The sequence below is a fragment of the Frieseomelitta varia genome, unplaced genomic scaffold (genome assembly GCF_011392965.1).
Source record: "Frieseomelitta varia isolate USP_RPSP 00005682 unplaced genomic scaffold, Fvar_1.2 scaffold_653, whole genome shotgun sequence".
NCBI lineage: Eukaryota > Metazoa > Arthropoda > Insecta > Hymenoptera > Apidae > Frieseomelitta > Frieseomelitta varia.
The window spans coordinates 161,337-184,117 of record NW_025110427.1 but is presented as its reverse complement, the minus strand read 5'-3'; the positions used below and the strand labels follow the sequence as shown (position 1 = coordinate 184,117).

General features: G+C 49.5%; 1 protein-coding gene and 1 long non-coding RNA gene across 2 annotated transcripts in view; both read right to left on the bottom strand.

The window, feature by feature from the left end:
• Positions 1-150: 150 nt before the first annotated feature.
• Positions 151-22,781, bottom strand: part of LOC122534974 — a 33,888-nt gene continuing 11,257 nt past the window's right edge. The window contains exon 3 of the mRNA XM_043666106.1: positions 151-1,821. Coding sequence (XP_043522041.1) covers positions 1,655-1,821 — 167 coding nt within the window. The 3' untranslated portion in view covers positions 151-1,654. The remainder of the gene's footprint in view (positions 1,822-22,781) is intronic.
• Positions 12,921-14,982, bottom strand: LOC122534976. Its single transcript, XR_006308031.1, has 2 exons — positions 14,880-14,982; positions 12,921-13,410 (listed from the first exon to the last, which is right to left on the bottom strand). It is a non-coding gene; the product is annotated as an uncharacterized LOC122534976 (long non-coding RNA).

Genomic DNA, 22,781 nt, shown 5'->3' with positions numbered 1-22,781 from the left:
CCTCGATACACCTCTTCCCTCTTTTTTTTTTCCTTTGCCTCTTCCTCGCCCGTTTCTCACTCGGACTCGCGTACCGTTCGGCCTCTTTTCTCACTTCTCTCTTCGTCGTTCGTCCTTCTTCCTCGTCGACCTTTCTCGTCTTATTGTTTGTCGCGAACACCACCGATCCGTTGTTCCCGGATCTACGATCGATGGCCCTTCCACTTTTCTCGATCTTTCGAAACGTCTCGATCTCCCGTAACTTGATCGCCGATCGCTCTTTGTATATCTCTCACACTGATCGTGCAGTAGTACGAGCGTCTCCGCAGTTTGGTGGTTCTATCAAGTTCTTCTCTTTCTCTCTCTCGTCTCGTTCGATGTCGCGTCTCCTCTGCTTCTTCAGCTCCTCCTTCCTATGGTCTGCATTTACGTTTTTTGATACGTACGTTTTCTTTCTTCTACGTGTGTGTATGTGTGGCTGCGTAGTGTGTGCGTGTGTGTGCGTGCGTGTGTGTCTGTCTGTCTGTTCGTGCCTGATGAATCGATGCGCGCGCGAATGGACGTCCTCCGTCTCTAGCGGAGAACACCCTATTTCTTTGTTCTATCTAACTTAAAGTCTATCATACACTTAAGTTCAGGTTAAAATTCAGGATTGCCCAGCCCGGACGGTGTGAACGAGAAGGACAGTCCGTGCAGACGCGAAATTCCTCCGTTGGTCGAAGTATACGTAGACGTTCTCCCTCTGTGCTGAACCGCAGTGAGAAATCGCACTCGCGGATGATACTGCTCGTCCCGTTTTGCCCTGAGTAGTTAGTAGCCCCGTTATGTCGATGTGCGTGTGTGTGTGCGTGGTGTGGTGCGGAACGTGCAAGCCCTTCTTCGTCGATCGTCAAAGGTGCGAAAGGGACTCGCGCGTCGGCCGCGTGTGATACGTCGTGTGATTTCTTTGAACCGGGACGGCAGTTCTCCACTCTCGAGATTTCGGTCACTTCGTCTGCACAGCGTGTGTCGAAGACGCTTCGGTTGGCATCCGCCGCTCCACTCGATCTCTTCCACTTCACAGTTGACAGCTTCAGCCGTGACCTGCGTCTTCCTCGTGTGCGTGTACGATCCTTCGTCCTTTCTCTCTTTCTCTCTCGCTCTCTCTCACTCTGATTCGCGTCTGTTCACGACTCCTCCTCGAAATGCGACTCTAGGGTTTTTTTTTTTTTTTTTCTTTAACTCTTTAAAAGGAATTCTATTCGATTATCGATTAACCGCTCGTCGTTACCGATATCGTCGATGGTAGTTGTGGTTGCTTCTTATTATCGTTTAGGTTTAATAATATTGCACTTAGGTACACTCGTTTTTTGAACACACTGAAATATATATGTATGCGGCGCGAGGTTCTCTCTAACGAGCTTCTTCTTCTTCTTCTTCTTCTTCCTCTTCTTCTCTTCTCTCGTCCTTCCTCTACCGATTTCTTCCACTCTTCCAGATCTATCCTTATCTTCTGTCCGGATCTTCCGCTCTCTTCCTCTCTCTTTCTCTATGTTTTTCTCTTTTTTTTTCACACACTCTTCTTCCTTTCCTTTCTTTCTTTCCTTCTTTCTTTCTTTCTTCCTTCCTTTCTCTCTCTCTCTCTCTCTCTCTCTCTCTCTAGTTCTCTCGTTCTTTCTCTCCTTTCGCTATTGAATCACTTCCGTCGCAACCCCGCTTCTACGCGTCTCGCTTTCGCTCTTCTTTTACTCCTGTGTTCCTCCGCTTCTTCTGCTTTGCTCGTCTTATTCTGCTTCTTCCGCTTTGTCCAGTCTTCCTCTCCTGCGCGGGAATCTCTTGCTGCAACGCGTCTCCCGCTCGAAGCTGCAATTCAGAAAAGAAAACGCTATTTTTATGGCCGATGCGTTTCTCACGTCGACGACGTGCGCGATTCCGACGATTCTGTGTGTTTAAATCGATGCACGTACTTCACGACTCGAATCGCACTAGACTCGATTTCACTAAATCTCTCTCTCTCTCTCTCTCTCTCTCTCTCTCTCTCTCTCTCTCTATGCTTTCACGCGTTTCTAAGCATGCAACTAGACTATCGTTTTCGAAATTCGAAGCTTATAGGATCTTCGACAACCTCGCACTGAACGCTTTCCTCATCAACAAATCGTATACGATCGCGACACGTTCTCTCACTCCCGACAAAATCGCCATTGCATCCGTTCCCTTGATTTTCTAATTTCCGCGAAATTCACGGCACTGAGTCTCGACACCTAAACCGTGTTTTCCAGTTTTCGTTTCAACATTCGTTTGATATGATTTGTCTTCAACCAAGGGTGCACGAGGATGGGATAGGATTTTGGAATTCACCGAAATGTGTTCCGTTCCAACGAAAAGCTACGAGTTTCAATTTTCATACTTCGAACGACGATTTCAGATTATCAGGTTCGAAGAAGAAAAAAAAAAATAGTTGCGTTTCGCACTATCTTGCACTTTTCGTCGCCTCGTCGATCAAATCATCTGTCAGTGTAGTTTCACGACACAGCACGTGAACCGAGAAACGTTTTGCCGTCGCGTCACGCATTACAGTCGACCGTCGAAATTCTCTGTCTCTCATGAAAATCGCGAGTACTCCGGTAAAGTCATCTCGGTTTTGCACTGGCTTCTTTAAACAAATCATCGAACGAGAAAGAATGAAGATGAGGCGAAACCATCCTCGCGATATTTCACCGTCACCGTTTCATCAAACGACCACTCGTGTCTTTTTTTTTCACATCGAATCATCAGCGAAACACTGTTTTTTTTCTTTTTTTTTTTTTTGTTTTGTTTTGTACGGTTTAAAGCATCCATCCATTAGCGAATCAACGAGACCTTCGCATGGTCCGCTCTCGTTTACCGGAATTAATTAATTCGATAAAAACAAATTGCACGCGATTACGGGCGCGAGTTGGTGAAAATTTTTCATCGCGGCTTTTCCTGTCGACTGCCGCGAACAACGAATCGCGAACGAAGGCTAGAGAAAGAAATGGAATATCCAACGACACGGTGACACTCCGGCGACGTTTTCTACGAAACGTCTCTTTCAACCTCGACGACGGTTCAAAGTTTTAGATTTAGAAAAAGATCTACTCCCGTTTTCGTACAAGGAACGAAGATTGTCAAGATCGAAGGGAAGATGTCAGTTTCTCATCACCTTCCAAGGAGTCATCGGCATCGTTCGCGGCATCGAAAATTGTTTCTTTTGTCATCGACACGTTCTCTCGTTGCCGGAACGGATATCGTCGAATGGCTGGCGAACGGGTCGGTCGAACGTTTCAAGACATTTTCGCGGACAAGTGTCGGAACAACGGCTCGTCCGTGTAATTCCTCGACGCGAGTTTTTTCGTTCGTTTCGTCCGTATCTTAACAAGGCACTCCATCGCCGGCCTGACGCCGGGATTAAGAAAGGATCGAGCCGTCCACGATCGCGACGAAACACTGCAGACGACGATGACGTGTACCGGGCATGTCAGGCAAGTGGAATGGAGAGGGGGTGGATCAGCGGTGGTTGGCCGAAAGAGGGGAAAACTGACTAAAATCACGATGGAAAAAATAAACGATCGGGGCATCCCTCGGACATATCCTCATCTGCGTGGGAGCAACGTTGATCACTGTTTTCGTCTAAGTCCCGCGGCTGGTCCGAGCACTGAGAGGCAAACAGACGAAGAAGAAGAAGGAGGAGAAGAAGAAGAAGAAGAAGAAGAAGAAGAAGAAGAAGGAGAAGAAGAAGAAGAAGAAGACATCACATCGAGGACGAGGAATCGAAGGAAAAATCCAAGATCCCTTACACCGTTCCTATCGGATCGAATTCCGTGGTCTCTCGCCGGAGAGAGAAGCATCGAAATCTGGTAGCATTAACGACGATCGTAAAACGCACTTGATCTACTTCTCTCCTCGAAGTTGGAGCGTCGAGAGAGTTTGTCTCTGGTTATCTTGTCAGGCAAGACGATGCGTTGTTCCCAGTATGTATCCCGTATTGCAGTTACAAAGACGATGAAGCACCACGACGACCACGGGAACGACAACTATGACGACGACGACGACGACGACGACGACGACGATGATGATTCGCGACGACGACGACAACGGCAACGGCAACGGCGCGTGTACGACGATCGAGGAAAAAGCTCTCTCCTCTTCCGCGTTCTCGAGTCCTTGACGGAGGAGGAACCGAAACTGACTCGGGTCTGCGGCTCGCGAGAAACGCTAAGTCCTTCTCCGTCGGGGGCCGGTGGTGGCGCGCTTCTCAGACCGCGTGCGTCTGACTAAAAGCCACCCCCTCGTGCCTTAAAGAACGCGTGTTCGGGTAGGGGCGTTGTCTTAGGTGGTGCGCGGTCGCGAAATTTCTGGCTGCCTCCGGCTCCGTTTGCCGGCTCGGTTTTCCGCGTAAGAGGCTCGCGAGCCAGGGTCCTTAGGACCTGGGCCCCGGCCCAGGTCACTCACGACCGACGTCCGACCCTTGACCGGTACTCCCACGGCCAAAATCTACCTCCGAGAGGACGAAAAACTGAGCCTGCTCTAGGACAGCAGTTTTCAAGCTACCCCTCTTTTCCTTCGCCCCCACCAGATAGCTACGACGAGGCGCGCGCTCTGTCTCCCCCTTTTCCTCAACACTCACGACTACCCCTCGCGCCCTGCTCCTTCTGCCCAAGCTCCTCGCTTGTGGGTGGGGGACACTCGGCTGCCGACTCCGCCGACGTCTCCGACCGGGGGTAGCTTTTCTAAGGGGTGAGAAAGAGAGTGGGGCGGCGGTGAGCGGTGTTCCACTCTCTTTCTCTCCCTTTTCCTTCCTCCTTTTTCACCTTCCCTACTCTCTGTACCAGCGATATCTCTCTCTCTCTCTCTCTCTCTCTCTTTCTCTCTCTCGATCCTTTTTTCGCTTCTCTCCGTTTCCGTTTCTCTCCTCTTCTATCCTCCCTCTCGAGAATATCCTCCAGAAAGACAGGGTGCAAGAACTCGTCCGATCATCCTTGTCTATCCCTGTGTACCTGGATCGCCACCCACCGTCGTCTCTTCTGACTCGCGTTTAGTGCAACGAATATAAACACGCGCCTACTTTTCTTCCCTTTCGTCCCCTCGTTCAAGATTGCCCTTGAAAATCTCATCCGAAGCTTTCTAAGATATATATGTATATATATTCTATGTAACGTCACTTTTCTATTTTTTTTTTAATTTTTCCTTTTCTCTTTCCGAACCGACGTTCGCGGCCAACTCTCTTCAGAAACGTACAAACGTAGCGTGAACGTGCGAACGTCACGACGCGATGAATTCGACTGACCGAAAAATTCTTGTCGAGGGCTTCTGTAAGGGGGTGTAGCGGCAGTCTGAGGTACGAATAAAAAGAAGGGGACCGTCGTATAAAAATGGCCTCCTCCCTTGTTGGCTCCGTATGGCCACACACGCGTGACTAACCAGAACGAGGGGGAGTGAGACGCGCTTTCTTTTTTATCCCTTCCCACTTCGGTCTCGACCCTTCTCGAATCGGATTTTTTTTTTTTTTCTCATCGACCGACTTCACTTTTTGCCATTTCGAAGCTAGGTACTCTACCACTAGAGAATCACCTCGTCATCGTTGGCCGTTTCCCGTTACCCAATTCGAGCGACACGGCCGCGAAGAAGAAGGAGGGTGGTTCTCGCCACCGTGTCTCGCTCGGAGATCTCGATCGAAAGATGGATCGTCGACCTCGGGGAGGACGTCGACTTTTCAACAGAGGCGCCCGATGTTCATTTCATAGTCGTGGCTGGTCGATGGTCATCCTACTCGTCTTACGCACCCTCCTCGTCAAATAGACGAGGCCCCTTCTCTTCCTTCTCGCCCCTTCTACGCGCCTCGTCTAACGTGTCTACCCCACCACGCGATGTATAAGCTTTCCATCCCTTCCTGGCCACTGCAACGTCTTTCCCCTCTACACTCGTTCTTCTCTCTGCCCGTCCCTCTCTCACTCTCTCTCTCTCTCTCTCGCCTCTTCCGTGTCTGTCACTTGCTCCCGCGCGAAACAACCCTCCTCCACCCTCTACGCCGAGTTCTGTCCTTTCCTCCGCTCGCTTTTCCCTCACCTTCTCGCGTTCGCTTGCTTTCATCCCCCACCAGCGGCCGGCAATCCCCACGCGCCGCATTTTTACGTTGGTCTCGTCCTTTTTTCCACGTGGCGTGCACGTGGAAGTGTGAGTCCAGGGGGCGGAGAAGCGCACCCTCGTTTTTTTCCGCTCCAACCCCACGGCCGCGTGCCGTGTCGCCTCTCGTACACAGCGTCCACCCTCTCTACCTGCCACGAGACGCTTTCTCTTTTCACGCTCTTCAGGTGGACGCGTTGTTTCCCGGTAACAGCGAAAAAATGAGCCCGTCCCGTGGATTCTTCCGAGCCTCTGCTCTCTTTCCCTCTCCTACCCTCGAGATTTCCTTTGCCACCCTTACGCGACACGCACGTGCAAACGTCCGACCATGCGTGAAGATCGTGCTCGATGGACCTCGAGCTTTCCTTCATCGCGCGGGTTCAAAGAGAGACGATCTTTCGGATCACCCACCCCTTTCCCTTTCGTTTCGTTTCTTTTCGCTTCGTCACGAAGGTGGCGAAGGAAAGAGAATGAAAGAGGAAACCCGTTGCCGTTTTGGGAACACGCGGACACGTGCTTCACGAATCTATCTGCGGGGGAATCTGACAGATGTCCGTAATCGTACGAGCATTCTTTTCTTCTTCTTTTTTTTTTTTTTTTTCTTCCACTCGCACTCGCATCTGCATAAACACGCAAAACTGCGGCGCGGGGGTGTGTACGAGAACGAAGAAAGGAGGGGACTTGTACCACGATCGCGATCGAACTTCCGGTACGCGACAGGCTGTTACCGAGGTAAGAATTTCGGCGAGGTTGCGAAAGAGAAAGTACATGTTCCTCCTCACTTTCGTAACGTGTGACGTAACATGTTCGATTTCGCAAATTGTTCCGCGTTTCTCGTAGGAAAAAAAGAGAGAAGGGAAAAAACGCGAAGCAGCGCATCGAGTTTCCAAAGGAAGCGCCCTGTCTGCTAATTCCCCGTTTACTAACCGATGAAAGCTATCTACAATCAAACAACCGGGTAGGAGAGACCGGCGTTAGCCGCGGAATATTTTTCAAGTAGGGCCTCGCAAAACTTTTACGACGGGAAAAATACGCACAAATTTATGGACTCACGGCGATACCGTGCGGCCGCGCGCGCGGCGGGTGGAGGAGGGACCGGGCATTGGGCAATCGAGGCTCGTTTTAAATTACAAATGAACCAGCAGGGTAAAAACAGGTGAGAGTCGAGGCTCTTTCACGAAGGGTGGGTGGATCGCGCGCGAGCTGCATGCGCACATATGCACCGGAATAGCGTTCGCACGGGCCGGCCAGCGGCTGACCAACTCGACGACGACGACCAATTGCACCTACGTACGTGCACACGTTCATGTAACATTTTAGATCCCAATCCCGATCCCGATTCCCCCTGATCCCGATCGGCAGCTGGAACCTCGACCAAGCCAACCGACACACAGAGAAGGATACCAACTCGAGTCGGTGCATACGAACGTTGCACGTGCACTTGCATCTTGGCGACCAGTTGTGGCCGTTGTGCCGCCACCGCCATCCGATTCTCTCTCTCTCTCTCTCTCTCTCTCTCTCAGCCATACGTCCGCTCTTTTTCTCCATCTCGCTCCTTTTTCTCTTGGTGAATCGACTCGATCGACTCCCCTGATAGAACCGAGCCGGCCTCCGCGTAGGAAGACATTTGTCTTCCAGCCCTGATCTTGCCTTCTTTCTTTCGATTGTCCGCCTTCTCCGCCAAAACGAGACCCTCGACCTGCCTCTCCGTTCAACCGCCACCGATCGCCAACCGCGTTCTCTCGATACTCTCTTTGAATATCTTACGCGTACCAGTCACTTTGTCAGACGGTACCTCCGCTTCCTGCTGAGCGTATAGAATGTTGCTGGTACCGCGTTGGCGGTGCGACTACTTTTTCTTCTTACCGAGCCGTCAGACTCCCTTTGATATTCCCCTTTTTCGAGGGGAATTCAGCTCCTCGCCGATATTTTTTGCATTTTTTTTTAATTAGTACGCTTTGCCTCTTTCGACTCTTTTTCTCAGATGAGTCGCGCGAGTTTTAGGTCGTTATTTATTGGACCTACGTTTTGCATTCTGGAATTATCTTGTGATTCTTGTCAATTCTTGTTAAATTGTATCAGACTCGCTCGGAATTATCTTTGTCGTCGGTTCTATTCAGATCGGCTAGGTCAATGATTAAATTGGAGCGTTTGAACAGAAGCGAATTTTTGAATACGCTGTACAGTACAGTAGCCTCGCAGATTCATCCCCTCGAGAGAAAACCACCCCGTGATGAAGTGACGCCTGGTGGCGGGCCAACGAACAAGGGTCGAACGAATACAGAAAAGGGTGACTTGTTCTTAGGTTTCTGTCCGTGCTAACCGTCGCGCGGGATTATCGATCGCATCGCGCGGAGGCACGCGATCCGTGTTCGATCGAAATAGCGAGAAGAACGAAGCGACAGAGTTTCACGATGAAGCTCACTTGCGTCGCCGCAAGTGTCGAGAAATTCGTAGAAAAATAATTCCAAGCAACATTACAGAACCTCGCGAACCCTGCTCGCACCACTTGTAGCGCAAAACGTCGAATCGTTGGATGGGCAGAAAAAAAGAGAAAAAAAACACGACGCGAAGTATCGAAACGGCAATCCGGATTAAGAATTGTAACGGTAGGAGTGCTGGCCAGTAGGATGAAATGAGCGACGCGTCCGGCGCATTACGCAATGAAAGAAACAAATGAAGCTTAATAGAAAAACTGCCCGCGCTAGAAAAACCATTCCATCGTGCGTTTGGTACAGCTGCTGCAGAAAGTGCGGCGTTCGTTCTCGCACTTTCCTACCCTTTCTCGAATCGTCGTGCAAATTCTCCCCGGATAAAGAAACGGATCAAGAATCAACGAATCGTCGAGATTCCCACGATATTTTCCTCTAAGGCGATCTAAATCGTCGATTCGATTAAGAAAGAAAGACGAAAAAAGGGGGAAAAAGAACCGGGTCGGTGGATTGATTCGATTGATTCGTAACAGAATCTCATCGCGTTGGAATCATTATACGGATCGACGAGACGCGACGAATTTGCGGCGGTTGTTTACACAAACGCAGTATTGACAATGATCAACAAAATCCGCGCGATGTAGCAAACATCGATTTGACAAACATCGTTCCGGTTACGCGCCTCGACGGATCGGGACGAAGTATCGATGAATTTCGACAATAAAAAGACAGCGGCTGCGTATCGGTGCGACGTGTCGATCGGTGATAAAAGAATCATCGAACCGTGACGGCTGATGTCTCTTTCTCTCTCTCTCTTTCTTTCTCTCTCTCGCGCGCGCGCGCCCGCGCGCGTACGCGAGAGATCGATTTTTGACGTTTTGACGTGACGAGGAGAAGGACGCACGCTCGAAGGGAAACAGCGTGGACGAACGCTCGATTTCCTATTAATTCATTCTGTCGGAAAATCGGGATGCTAGCGGTCGCGTCGCCGTTCCCCGAGACCGAGATCAAAGTGTCGACGAAACTCGGCGCGGACACGCGGCGACGAGGTCTGTGGAACGCGTCGCTCGCATTTTTCCCGACTGTACCACCACTGTAGTCGTCTGTGGCTATGTCAATAGGAGCCAATCTAAGTATATATGCACACACAGATGTAATGCAGCGCGCGGTGCACGCTCCGCAGACCGTGATGCAATCGTGCCTCGTGCCTCGTGCAGTTTCGACATTCTCTTTGCCCCGCGTTATGCACAAAGTGCGGCAACGAGTGCCGTGCCGCAGAAAATTGATGCGCTTCGATTCAGAGACAAACATTGGCTCGATGCATCGTCCCTTCCACGCGGTCTCTCGTTCGTTTCTTTCCCCACGATTCGATCGATCGATCGATCGATCGATCTCCCGATCGAGTCTCTGCGTATGTACGTACGTACCTATGGAGAACGGTGGAGTGTAAAGAGACGGGAGGCGGAGGGAAAAAAGAGAGGATTTCTTCGCGACGACGGTTGCCATTTTTTGCGACTCGAACGAACAGACAAGATAAGATAAGAGGATGCGGATCCAGGATCAAGGTGACCAAGATAAGAGCACGGTTGGAGAGATTGAATCGTGTCGCGACAAGATTGTCGTCGTTCGAGATTCTCGTTCGAAAGAAAAGAAGCTCGACTCGTCATGAGAAGAAATTTTCGACGAAAAATCCGAAGAAGAGCTAGATTGATGCAAGATCGGTGAGCAGAGAAGATTGGTAAAGCGAAAGAGAGAGAGAGAGAGAGAGAGAGAGAGAGAAGGAGAGAGAGGCTGATTCTTTCGATTAAACGACTCGGAGAGCACGAGTCCCGATTGCTGTTATTTCGCGAGGGTGGAATAAAAGAGGGTGGGCCGGGGAGTAGGTGGTTGGGGTAGGCCGTTAATCGCGGCGAATGCGAACGGTCTGGACGGAAATAGCTGGGCGGCCGAGCGATCGTTGGAAAGTTTGACGGTTTTTTAGGGGGTCGAAATGCAGCTCGACCGGACCGGGAAGGGGAATTTTCCGTGGAAATCATCGACGTGTCCCGGGTCATCGACGAGCTCGAACCCGGAACACGAAACAGACACGCGTGCAAACGCATGTGCACGTACTAGCGGGACTAGGAAGGTGGTAGGCCGGTGTCTCGTATATCGGGGTGGTGGTTCCCGCATAGAACGCCGTGCGACGGCCTCCCATTGGCCTCCCATTGGCCGGTCCGGGGGTGGCTCGCTGCAGTCATCGATTCAGGCAGTCATTGGCTGACTCGGCCCCGGCCGCCATTTTGAATGACTCCGGGATCAATACGCGGGGTGTGGAAAAAAAATGCATGCAGGCCCGCCACCCTACTCTCCCTTCTCTCTCGCTCTCTCTCTCTCTCTCTCTCTCTCTCTCTTTCTATCTCTTCCTTCTCTCGCGTTCTCGCTCGCTTTCTCGCTCACCCTAGTTCATGCTACCACCGACACACACTGGAGTTGCATCGCCTCCTCTTTCCACCGAGGGGCACCCTAACGCCTTTCCGCTCCTGTCCACCACCCCCTGCTGGTATTCCCGGCGCAACAACAACGACCATCGACGAACCCAGCCAAATGGGATGATAGACTCACGCGCATTCCTACACGTAAACCCTGTGCAGCCCCATGCGTTCGCGTGTGTGCCGCTACCAGCACCAGTTACCAGAAGCAGCAGCGGCAGCAGCAAGCACCCCCTTGCTTGAAAATCATCGAAAAAAGCCCGACGAAAGCGCGTTGTTGCCGATTCTCTGCAACCCATCCACCCACTCGCCGCCCAATCGCCCCGTAGTCGTCATTTTCGTTCGTTCGTTCGTTCGTTCGTTCGTTCGTTCGCCAAACGTGTTCGCGTGTTGCGCGTTGCTACGTTGCATGCGGCAACGGTGGCCGCCGGTTTTCAGAGCCAGGCTTCCAGAGTTGCGAAATAGGAAATTTCGAATCGAACCCCGGTATAACCACCCTTTCCACCCCCTCCCCCCCCGTCGCCCTTCTTCCACCCGCTCGCGTTTCGCCTCACCCCTTCTCGATCATCGGTACGGGGCTCCCGGGGTCTGCCCCAGCGGTGCGTCATCGTCCCATGAAAAATAAAATGATTTCGAAGCGAGGTTCGTCCGATTCGCAATTTTTCTCCCCGCCCTCTCCCCCTCCACCCACCCTCTCCCACTTCCGCCTCGCTGATTTTTTTTCTCTATCCTCACTCCCGTGCGTTTCGTTCGTTTTCGAGCGGTGCCTCGCGTTCCCAGCTATAAATTTTTCCCTCTGTCCCGGCGGCGATTCGTTGACCCCTGCCGATTTTACGAGTCGCCTCTGCTCGGCAGAGGCCATGTTCTTCCGCCATTCCGTTCGTTTTCCAACGAATTTTGGTCGCCATTTTTCCACGGGATGGAAAATGTACTCCTTTGCGAAACGACGCGCCCGATACTCGATACCAATTTGCTCGATGCTGGCAAGACTCTCGATACACGTGCCACGGTCGCGAATAGTTAACAACTTTTTCTACCGCTCTACCAATCCCGTAATTCACGATAGAGAACGTCTCGGAAACTATATTACACGATGTCGTTGGATTTTTGAGAAGACCGGGTTCGATCTATTCGTTCGATGGACTGCAGTAAAGTTTGTTTACTCTCGTAGAAAATTCCAAGATCGTCGCGTGTGCGGCGATTCGACACGGGACAGCCCAGTCATCGTACCCGTCGTTGCATACTACTTAATAATCTGCGAATTATAATGATAATGCCTGTAATGGCAATGCTACGGGGTAACAGTAGTGATTACACCGTAGTTGCTATGATTACGGACGCTCTCGCGTTTAACCGATTTACTATAATAAGTGTTGCAGCCGTGGCGAGCGGTGCTGCACGCACGAAAGTATACAATTACAGAGAGGCAACTTTGTGGCGGTTGTTGCTGGGTGTGCCGCTCTGTAAAGGGCTGTCATTATTGCAAGTGGTAAGAAACGTTCCACGCGGAAAGAAAGCTCGTGCGCGCGTTCCTGTGATTTATCGTCTTTTCGGATTCACAGTTTTCGGAGAGATCGTACGGAGAGGTCGTACGCTGAGAAGAAAGCTGTGGATGGGATCGCGTCAGTGCGAAGTTTTTTCTTTTTTTTTTTTTTTTTTCTTTTGTCAAATAGACGTAAACGAGTAACGGATTCAGTCGGAAAGAGTGTCGTGCAAGCATGCCATGCAACTTTTCTGACGATATTTTTCTTGTGGATTTGGTTTGGTACTTACGTTTGGAACCGAACTAATTGAAACAAGGACATAAGGCTTCTCTTGGTAGCAACGACTTTTAGATCACATTTTTAGTTATTAAGAATTTTATGGTTTTTTTTCATTTTTCGCTTTTAAAATTTACGTTTAAAATCTAAAGTTTCTCAAAACTTGTTAAAAATATACTTTAGTCATATCTTTACAATTTACTTTGTTAGGCGTCTAAAGTGTTTTTTTGTTATTTTTTTTTTTTATTATTCTTTTTCCCCCCCTGTGTTTCTTGCTTGTTCCTTCGACAGTGTAGGTATACTCTTCTTTTCTTAAGGCAATGCTTTTTTTTGTTTTAATTTCGTTTCTTCTCTTTTTTTGTGCTTTTTTTGGTATTTTTTTTCTTGGTTATCCTTCTTTCCCTCTCCTTCTTCTTCTTCTTCTTCCGTTTCTTCGTCGTCTTTTTCTTACTTGTCGTAATTTCGAAATGAGGAACGCTCGAACGAAAGCTTGGTCTAAATAATCAAGTCCGGTTTCGGCAGAAACTTAAGAGGAGTTGTTCAGACTTTGTGTTTCACAGACAGAAATCGGTGCGTGTTTCGAAAACGGTGAAATTAATTTTTCAATGAAATAACTATGACAACACATAACAACACAGTGCGACGCGTCTGAAACAGAAAGTATACGAAGGGGGGGGGATGATCGTCGAGAATCTGAGTCGCCCTCTTTTCTATAGAAAAGTTAATCTAGTCGCGCGATTTACGTTTCGAATTTTGACGAGTTTCGACGCGGTTCGCGACGCGTTTCGACCCGAGAACAGGACCGAGAATAGACGAGTAAATTCGACAAATCCTTAACGACAGAAACAAATTTTTACCTTTCCGAAAAAAAAATGTATATATATATATGTATGTATGTAAATGTATATATATATATATATGTATGTATATATGTATGTACGTATGTATGTATGTATAATATGAAAAATAGAGAGGAAAGGCAAAACGACGTATTTTAAATCTTGGTAAACGAGAGCAAAAAAACTTAAGACAGGCAATACTGTAGATAAAATCTAGTTGAAAATCCCAAACAAAGAAAAAAGAAAAAAAGAGGAAAAAATATTGGGGAATTTGAACAACGAGGGAAAAATCCTGTCGAAACTTGGTATCATCGATACGTGGCAGGAAGATCGTGGTGTCCGTTATCGAACGAAGACCTCATCCCTTTCCAAGGGGGTAAGTAGTCGGCGTAAGGGGTTCGAATTTCCCGCGGGACGAAAGGAAAAACCTTGCTTATAAGAAGAGGCCCACGTGACCCGAGGAACGAATGAGCGTCTTTGCTACCCCCGCCGCGGCCACCCCCTTTCCACCCCCTCCAGATCGTGGTTCCCCTTCTAGAGAGGCGCGCGGCGTCGCTCCTTGCGCGTCCGTGGTAAGACGCGTCGGGAGGCTGGTTCTGTCTTTCTCTCTCTCTCTCGCTCTCTCGCATCGGGCTCTCGCTACCAGCCTCTTTCTCTTCCTCGCTCCTCATGCTTTCCCGGACTTTTCTCCCCCACGTGCTTCTCGCGACTCGCCAGTGTCTGCTGGTACGTCGCGGGATGGTGATCTTGGTAGAAAGCTTGGTAGTCTCCTTCCTCCTTCGTTCCATCCTCATTTCTCCTTGGGCTTTCCCTCTCCTTCTCTCTTTCTCTTTCTCTCGGTCCTTCCTTCGCCTTTATCTTTCTCTCTCTTTCAGCCTCTCCTTTTCGGTCTTTCCCTTTCTCTCCCTTTCTCTTTCTCTTGGGTGATGTGTTTCACCTCTCGTCCCGCGCCCTCGTTCCCATCGCGCCAAGTCGACCAAGGCGAACACGCTCCGATCTCTCACCACCGGACGTCCCACGATCAACCCGCGGCTTCTCTCCCGCTCTTCTCGGTCCTTATACTCTTTCGCGATTCTCAAACGCGAATACTATATACGCGGCGACGCGCCCCCAACCGCGGCCAATTCTCCCAAGAGATCGTTCCGTCGACTCAGGCTCTCGGACCCGAAACTTCTCTCTCCCCCCAAATGATCAGAGGAACACCTCGCGCGCACCGGACACGATTTATCCGCCGATCGCCGCAACGAAACGCGATTATTTTAGGAAAATTTCGGTAACCTTTGATAGAGGCATTGCGAGCATCCCCGTGTCTGAGTAGCAACTGCGCCGTGGCCCCGTGCCGGGCACCCCCACCTCACCTCCTCGCCGCCTCTATCACACCACCGAGCCACCAACCCTCTCTCGGACGCGCACCCCTCGACCTCCCCAACAACCCCGCGGCCCTCTTAGCCTCTCGCTCGCCCCATCGCAGCCCTCTCTGCCGGACCTTGTCCCGTTCTCGACCATCCACCCCCTTGCCCACCCCCTCGCGACCAGCGCTACTGCCCCATGCGCTGAGAGCGCCTCTCTCTGCGCTCTCCTGCGTTTGCGTTTTGCGCTGCGCAAACCCCGCCAGGTGGATAACGACGTATACTCGGCGCCTACGCCGATCATCTCGTCCTCTCTCTCTCTCTCTCTCTCTCTCTCTCTCTCTCTCTCTCTCGTTCTCTCCCTTGCTCCTTCCTTCTCTCGCTCGCTTGCTCGCTCGCTTTCTCTGTTTCGTTCCTCGTTCTCTCTGTGTGTCGTCGTCTTTGGGAACGATCGGCGTTAGGGTTACATCCGATTTCCTCGATGAATCACTTTTCAGGGATATCTCGTAGCAATAGGCGTTGGTAACGAGAACGTTCCCCGTTCGCCTTGCCGATGTATTTGGTTGACGCCAAAAGCCGAGGGAATATTCTTGGGCGCAACGTTTTGCTCTTTCGAACGTCGTCGTCCGCGTACCCACCGGGGTGCGTTCGTTTTATCGATTATTTCGATTGCTACGCCGGTGATTCGGCTGCACGAGCATTCATGACTCCGAAATTCCTCCCTTGAATTTCATTTCACCGATGCACCGTTCGCTATTCCGCCGGTGGTATTTCGAAACGAACCCGAATTCTTTTTCGGGCAAGACTGCATGATTTCGCGTTGCGTGATGAAGTAACGACGGAATGAAAATTGGTGCGTTAATTTTGCAACTGGTTAATAACTCTCTTTTCTCGAGAGTTTTACCTCGGTTTCATAGAACGTAACTTTGAAACTGAAACTGTTCGACTCCCGCAACTGTCGCGGATAAACAAGCAACGAGACGCTTTTAAAGAACTTGTTCAAAATAATAACTCTCCCTTTAGGAATCTCAGTCATTTGCGTTAGTGCAACTTTCGAACTCCTCAACTACGTGGCTGAAGAATAGTTTCGTCTTTCGATCGCGATACATTTTTTTCAAGAATACTCATCTACGAGCGCAAAAGTTTGCGCAAGTCTCTACAAACTACTCCAACTAAACTATCCCTTTCTGAAAACTTCTGTACATCGTCAACTCGACTTTTGACAAATTTCACAACCGAAGAAAACGAAACTGGTATTTATCCAAAGTGGATAGACGAGCGTAGAAATTAATCGCGCGATTAGTTTTCTAGACGTCGACGGCTTTCCAGCTGTTTACGATGCTTCGTTTCCACGATAGAGTGGTTTGTAAACGTTGAGGGGTGGCTTCTCTATCACACCCAATAACGATTCGGAGGCGTTATCGCGGCTTTACATCCCTTTGGCCTCGGCGTGACAGTAAGGTTAGCACGCCGTTGTTGCGTACACGCCAGAATGGACTTCGCGTTCGCCGTGTATTTCGAATACCGTCGTTAACCGCAGCTCGTCTCGTCCTTGCTTTATGAGACACGGATCTCGCCTACGTGAAAAACAATCAAGCGAATGTCGTGATGCACGAAATTACGGCGGTCTATCGCCACGATTAGAAGCACGCCGATTGAAAACGACGGCGATCGAGTAAATTTGGGGATTAGCTTGCTGGGGATGATTCGATTCATCGTGACTTTGATGCGACGCTCAGTTAACGTTGTGACTAAACGTTTGTCTCTTGACACGCGCTTGTGTGTACGCTTGCTCTGCCTGAATTTCATCCCGAGGAGACTAAAATTTCAATCGTCCTTAAAAGACGAGGGAGAAGGCGCGCGAACGATATCGCTTCAGTTAGGTGGATCGACATTGAAATTTCGATAAACGCGATCCACTCGGGGATAAACTCCACGGCGGGGTTGCAACTTGTTCTCTCGCTCGTTGCGGGAGTTTAGAGGCAAGTTTTACGGAGAATTCCAGGCTGAACGCGCGGTCTGGAAGATTTCGCCGTGTCGTCGTGGCAAATAGCAATTGGGGGGTGTTAGCGTGACACTACGTGCCAACCCACCATCCCAACGATAAGGTTAACATAACATCGTTGCGTACGCGACGTAACAGAGTACGTACACCGTCGTATTTCGAATCCTAGCGCTGACCGCAACTCGCTCCATCGCGTTTCCACGGGGGTTGATCGACCACCCCCAGAACGGCGTGCCTCGCCTCTGGAAATTCTCGAGCTGCATTCCCTAGCGCGAGCCTTTCGTCGATAGACCAGATCTTATTACGATTGGTAGACTGCCATGATCGAAATATAACCCGAATAACACGCGGCTATTTTTCTGGAATATACTTTTATCCGAAATCGATTTGTCTCTCTTCGTGGTTTCCAGTGAATTTCGGCATTTCTGTATACGGTATTCTTTCCACTGACGATAATCTCGACGGCTCGTACCTCGTTGTTGCAGATTTATTCCTTTGTTACATTTTTCATTGAATGTCGTAAACTCCGCGGTTTGTTGCCTGCATTATCTTTCTTCAATGAAGTCGAACAACTTGTAGCTTAATAACTGACACGAGTACATATGTACGTACATACGAGTAATTACTGCAACTTCAACGTCGTTGAATATTATTACTTTTTATGGATTTATTTTAAATACCTTAATTAAATGATCGTTCGTGTAACTTAACGCTCATGCATCCAGTGATTCTTCTTTTTTTTTGCCAAGATTATTATTTACAGTTTACACACACGTGCATTTTACTTTTCGTGAAACTTCTTGGACTGTATACCTGATCGACAGTGTCGAAAATTCTTTCATCGATCGTCGCATCCTTCATCTCGTACGTTCCACGACCGATCACTATAGCGTGATACAATAATTTTTGCAATTCGATCATCGGTAGAACCTACTTATTTCCCATCTAATAGAAATCGGAACTGATCTCGTCTTCTTCTGAAATCTTTCACCCTTTTTCTTTCTTTTCTTTTTTCTTTTTTTTTGCGCGTCGAGGAAGCGAGGGTACGCTCGAGGAAGAGGAAAACTCGAAGGGGTAGTTTCTGCCGAGGGAGAAAAGAGGGATTCCAGCGACCGACCCTCCTAGCTTTCGTCTTCCCATCGTCGATGGCGGTTCCCCGGTAATTGTATCGATTGTCTTAGAACCGACACTGTCCCGACCGTTGAACGTCCTAAAAAGGTGAATGACGCTCCCCTCCCCACCCCGATCGTCCCTGTCGGTATTTTGCCTCGGCCCGTCACGTCAGGGTTGACCCCTTTTGTTGTTTCGTTGGTCGAAAAATAAAAATTCCTAACCGGATGAAAGTTTGACCTGGATCTTTTTGTCGACCAGCGAGGGGCGGGGGGAGGGGGGAGGGGAGGGGTTGCAGGGGGACACAATGGACTTGGTTGATTTGCATACACGGACACGTGTGTGGTACATCCCAAGGATCGCTCGTTCCTTTCATCGAACACCGATGTCTCTCTTTAATCGTCAACTGAATGCGAGAGAACGCGTTCGCAGAAGATGTTTATGAACGAAAAAATCTGATCTTGGATGAGTTCTGGTGCAGTCTCTCTCTCTCTCTCGTTTCCTTTCTCAGCGCGCGTTGCCACGACTTCATCGAGGGAAGAGAAAACTGGCCTCCCGAGTCTTTCGAACTGAAGCTCGTGTTGAAAGAGGGACGATGAGACGGAGCAACTCTCTCTCCCCTTCGACGACCCTTCGCTAGGATAATCATAATATAAGGAGAGAAGGACCGTCTGACCAACGGATAGACCCGCTGGGGACGATAAAACAATCGAGGCTGATTTTTTGTCGGGACAGCTGCAACGGTCCGCTGTCGAATCGTCGAATTCCACCCCGCTGGACCGACCGTCCGAATTCTTTCGCGTACTCTCGTCCCCTTTCACGCGGTCCGGCCGATTGTTCTATTTACCCTTTCCCCCGGGTACCAAAAGCCGTGAAGCAACAACGTTGAAACGACGAGCGTTGGAAACTATTCGTTGGGTAGCCACCGCGCGTGGCCCGAGGAAACTTTACCGATCCTCGAGACACCGTCCGATCCGTCCAATGGGACAATGGTCGGAACAATAGTTTCGCGGCTTCTTGTTTAAAAGAAGAAGAAGAGGAAAGGAGGAATCCGGGCGAGGACACCCTTTTTGGCCGGCGGCCTAATGATCGGCGGACAAGTACGGCGGAGGTTGGAGAACGAAATGGGAGGACTGCTCGATGGCTCGCTTGTCCTGGGTAATTAGTAAAAACAAAAGGAGAAGGCTTTCGGCCGAGAGAGCGAAGGAGCGAGGTGAAATGGCCGTCTGAGAGGAACGTAAGAAAAGCGACGCGCGCGAACCGCCAGATAAAATCTAAATGAGAAAGTAATCCCTGAGGAAGAGCCTCCGCTGCCTCCAAGAAGGCAGAACGTCCGAGAAGGTAGAAAATCGGGGGCGAAACGATGGCGGAGGGAAGGTCAGTAGGGAGGAAGATTTTGGCCACGCGACTCCTTTTTCGCGGTAGGTCATGGCACCTGAATTCTCGCGTGGTCTCTTCTCCCCGGCTGTAAACACCTAGCGTGCGATGTGACCTAGCTGTGCTATCGGGCTAAGCGCGTGCTTAACCTAACCCAACCTAACGCGTCGACACACGCTCGCTCGTTCGCTCGCTCGCACGCACGAAGCCACGGCCACCAACGAGTTAACCAGAGTTTGCGTGTGCCCGCGTGCGCGCGCGCGCGCGCGCTGGTATGTGTGTGCGTGCGTGTGGGTGGCCCCTATCGATTCCAGTCCGCGAAAATAACGGAATCTCATGGCGCGCTTTCGCTAACTTCCACGCTCCCTCCACGTTGCTAACCAGCCCGTTTTCTACCCCCGCGCCTCGACGCTCGAGCGAGAACGAGCCCTAGCTCGCAGCAGCAGGGCGAGCGAAGGTAATCAAATGAAAACAAAAATCACGGGGCAACCTCCGCGCCCGGAAGAAAGTTACGCGGCCAACTTTTACCTTTTTCGCCGCAATTTGCGGCCGATTCAACCGTGCAGCCACCACCCCCGCCACGAGAACCCTCCCTTCCCTGCCGCCGGCTATTCTTCGAGCACTTGCTCCCTCCCTCTCCGCTCAGTTCGACATCTTCGCTGGACACTTTGCTCTCGAACGATGTCGGGACGAAGATAGGACGAAGATCCTCTCTCGCTACATGCTTTTATTACGTTCGTATTCACGACGAAAGCTGCTACGAATTTGTCGAAGAAAATTTGCTTTGCTTGTTATTGGCAAAAATTATCCCTTCCCTGGAATTCACTCGATCCTATCCTTTTGTTATCCTTCTGTTTTCCCGATGGAAGTGACTCACCACCTTCTCGTGGTTTCCATCGAGCAACGACGATTTCGCTTCTGTTTGAAATATAATATTTCATTTAAATTTGAATTTTCTACGTTTTTTTTTTTTTTTTATTTCGACTCTACGTAAATAAACGAATAAATTGATCGAATTAAAATTAAAACCAAATCGTCGTTGGCCAAGAGTGAGTAACGTCGAATTCTGCCAATGTTCCAACTCAGTAACGCAAATTATTCTCGGTAGAAGGAAGCTCGCATGAGATTCTTAGAATTAGTTTCAATTTCTGAAGTCGTTCGATTTCATCCTTCTTTTCTTTTCTCGGATAAGCAAGGAAAATTCGGCGAGTGAAAAATGAAAGAAAAGCTTGAAACGAATGTCGTTTATCGACATTAGCTTAACACAGCCAGTTAACGCTGCTGCAACACTGAAAAGTCAGCGTATCGTCGGGTCAATAACCTCTGGCGCTTATGCTCGTAGAAAATCTCATTTTTACAATTTTTACCTGGGCGAGGAAAGAATCGTTTTGTCACAGGCGTTGCATCGTGTGTTGCAGTTTGAAAATTTTCCATTCGCAAACTCTTTCGCCCAGAGTTTTGGACTCTGCGCGTATCGGGCGTCTATCGAGTACGCGGGCAGCGAACAAACGAGCAAATAATCGGCAGAGCACCGCGGGCAGGCCAGATGTCCATTCTCCAAGGTATACGCGTAGCATGTGGATAATCGGAAGAGCACTGCCGACCACGCAGCATATGCCGCTACCTCCGTTAGCAGCAGCTGCACTCTTCGCCATCGAAGAATCGTGATTACGCTGTGTGTAATCTCGCTAAACCTGAGTGTCCGGAAGAGGATGGGAAACGGGTATGGGAAAGAGGGGTTGGAGTCGAAAATCTGGTGGAATCCTCCTTCCTTCTCCATCTTTTCGTGATTTTTCACATTTTCGTCGTGAAATTGTGGTTAGCTGGGCGGTTGGCCTCGTTTCATCTCGAGGTCAGAACCGCGTCGCCGAAACCTTCATTGTTCCACTCTCTTCCCTTTATATTCGCGTGTCTGGTCTGTCTTGGGCGGTGAACAAAAGAGGTAGAAGGTCGTAGAAAAAAGAGAGACCGGGGAGAGGAGAATCGGAGGACCCAAGTGCGGCATTGTCTCCGAAATGCGAATTTGCGAAAAGTACACGGTGACTAATTTCCGAGTGGCTGATGCTCGCGTTCTTTGGTCCCCTGCTACTTTGCGTAACATCGGTAGAACTGGAGAAAGATAAGATACGTGTGTCTCTTTTGAATAGTTGATGTTACGTTACTTTCGATGGTTAAAAAGTATTCGAATACGAGATGATTGAAGAAGGGATAATCTGACAGGACTTTTTTAAAAATAAGCGGCGATTCTGGCTGTAAAATTACGTGTAACTTTCGCAAAATTTTTTGTAAGAGAAACCTCTTTTTGTCTAGATGTCCTCGTGTTTTTTTTTTTTATTTTTCTTTACGTTACGCAACAGTTGACTTTATTCTATAGTCAGTTTCCGAATAGTTGGAAGGGTTTGAAAACTCTGTGGCCTGTTTCAGAAATTGTACAACGTCGTCGCGATAATTTTTGCTTTTCTTTCGGTCTCCACGGAAACTGAAGGAACGGAGGAAGAATCGCGACGCTGATTACGAGCCATAGACTTTATTCCGCGAGTTGCCGGAGTTTTTGCCCCCCCCCCCCTCCCTCCCTCCTGGAAAGTGCACCGGCTTGCAATTCGGAGGCGATATTTCGGTGGCGGAGTTGGCAACATGTTAACTTTGTTTATCTATAAAGTGGCGGCGTCCGCGTTGATTAAGTCGTGGAAAAGTCGCGGGGGCCGACGAACAGAAGGAAAGGAGCGAGGCGGTGAGAAATCCACGGCGATATTTCAAAAGGCCGCGATGTAAAGCGGGCAAAGCACGCCTTGGGCAAGTTGGCGTCGCCTTATCGCCGAGAGAGAGAGACCGCGACACTTATAATGAAATTTCCGCGGCGAAGTAAGTTTTAAAAGTGCAAAAGTGTCCAGGGACAAAGGAGCCTGGCCGTGGGGAGGACGCTCGAGATTTAGGAGGATCATAAATCGAGGCAACGTCTTCGCGACGCGAGAATCTCGCGGAGATTAGAGAGCCACTCTCACTCGTTCTCCCTTTCTACCTTTCTCTCTCGAATCGACTCGACGAATTTCCAGAAACACACGGAAACCCACCCTAGCCGGGTGAAATGTCTCTCTCAGACACGTAGATTCGTTTTTTAATTTCGTTTCCTTTAGACTCGAAGATCACTCGGGGATCGCGTGATAAATCACGGCTTGGAAACTTGAAAATAGAGAAACTTTATAATATACAATAGAGTGTACAAGCTTTTATTTGTATATTTTACGAAACATTATTGAGATCATCAAAAAAAAAAAAAGAAAAAGAAAAATACGATGTTTTACCCCTGTATAAAATATCGAACAAAAATTATAAATTCAT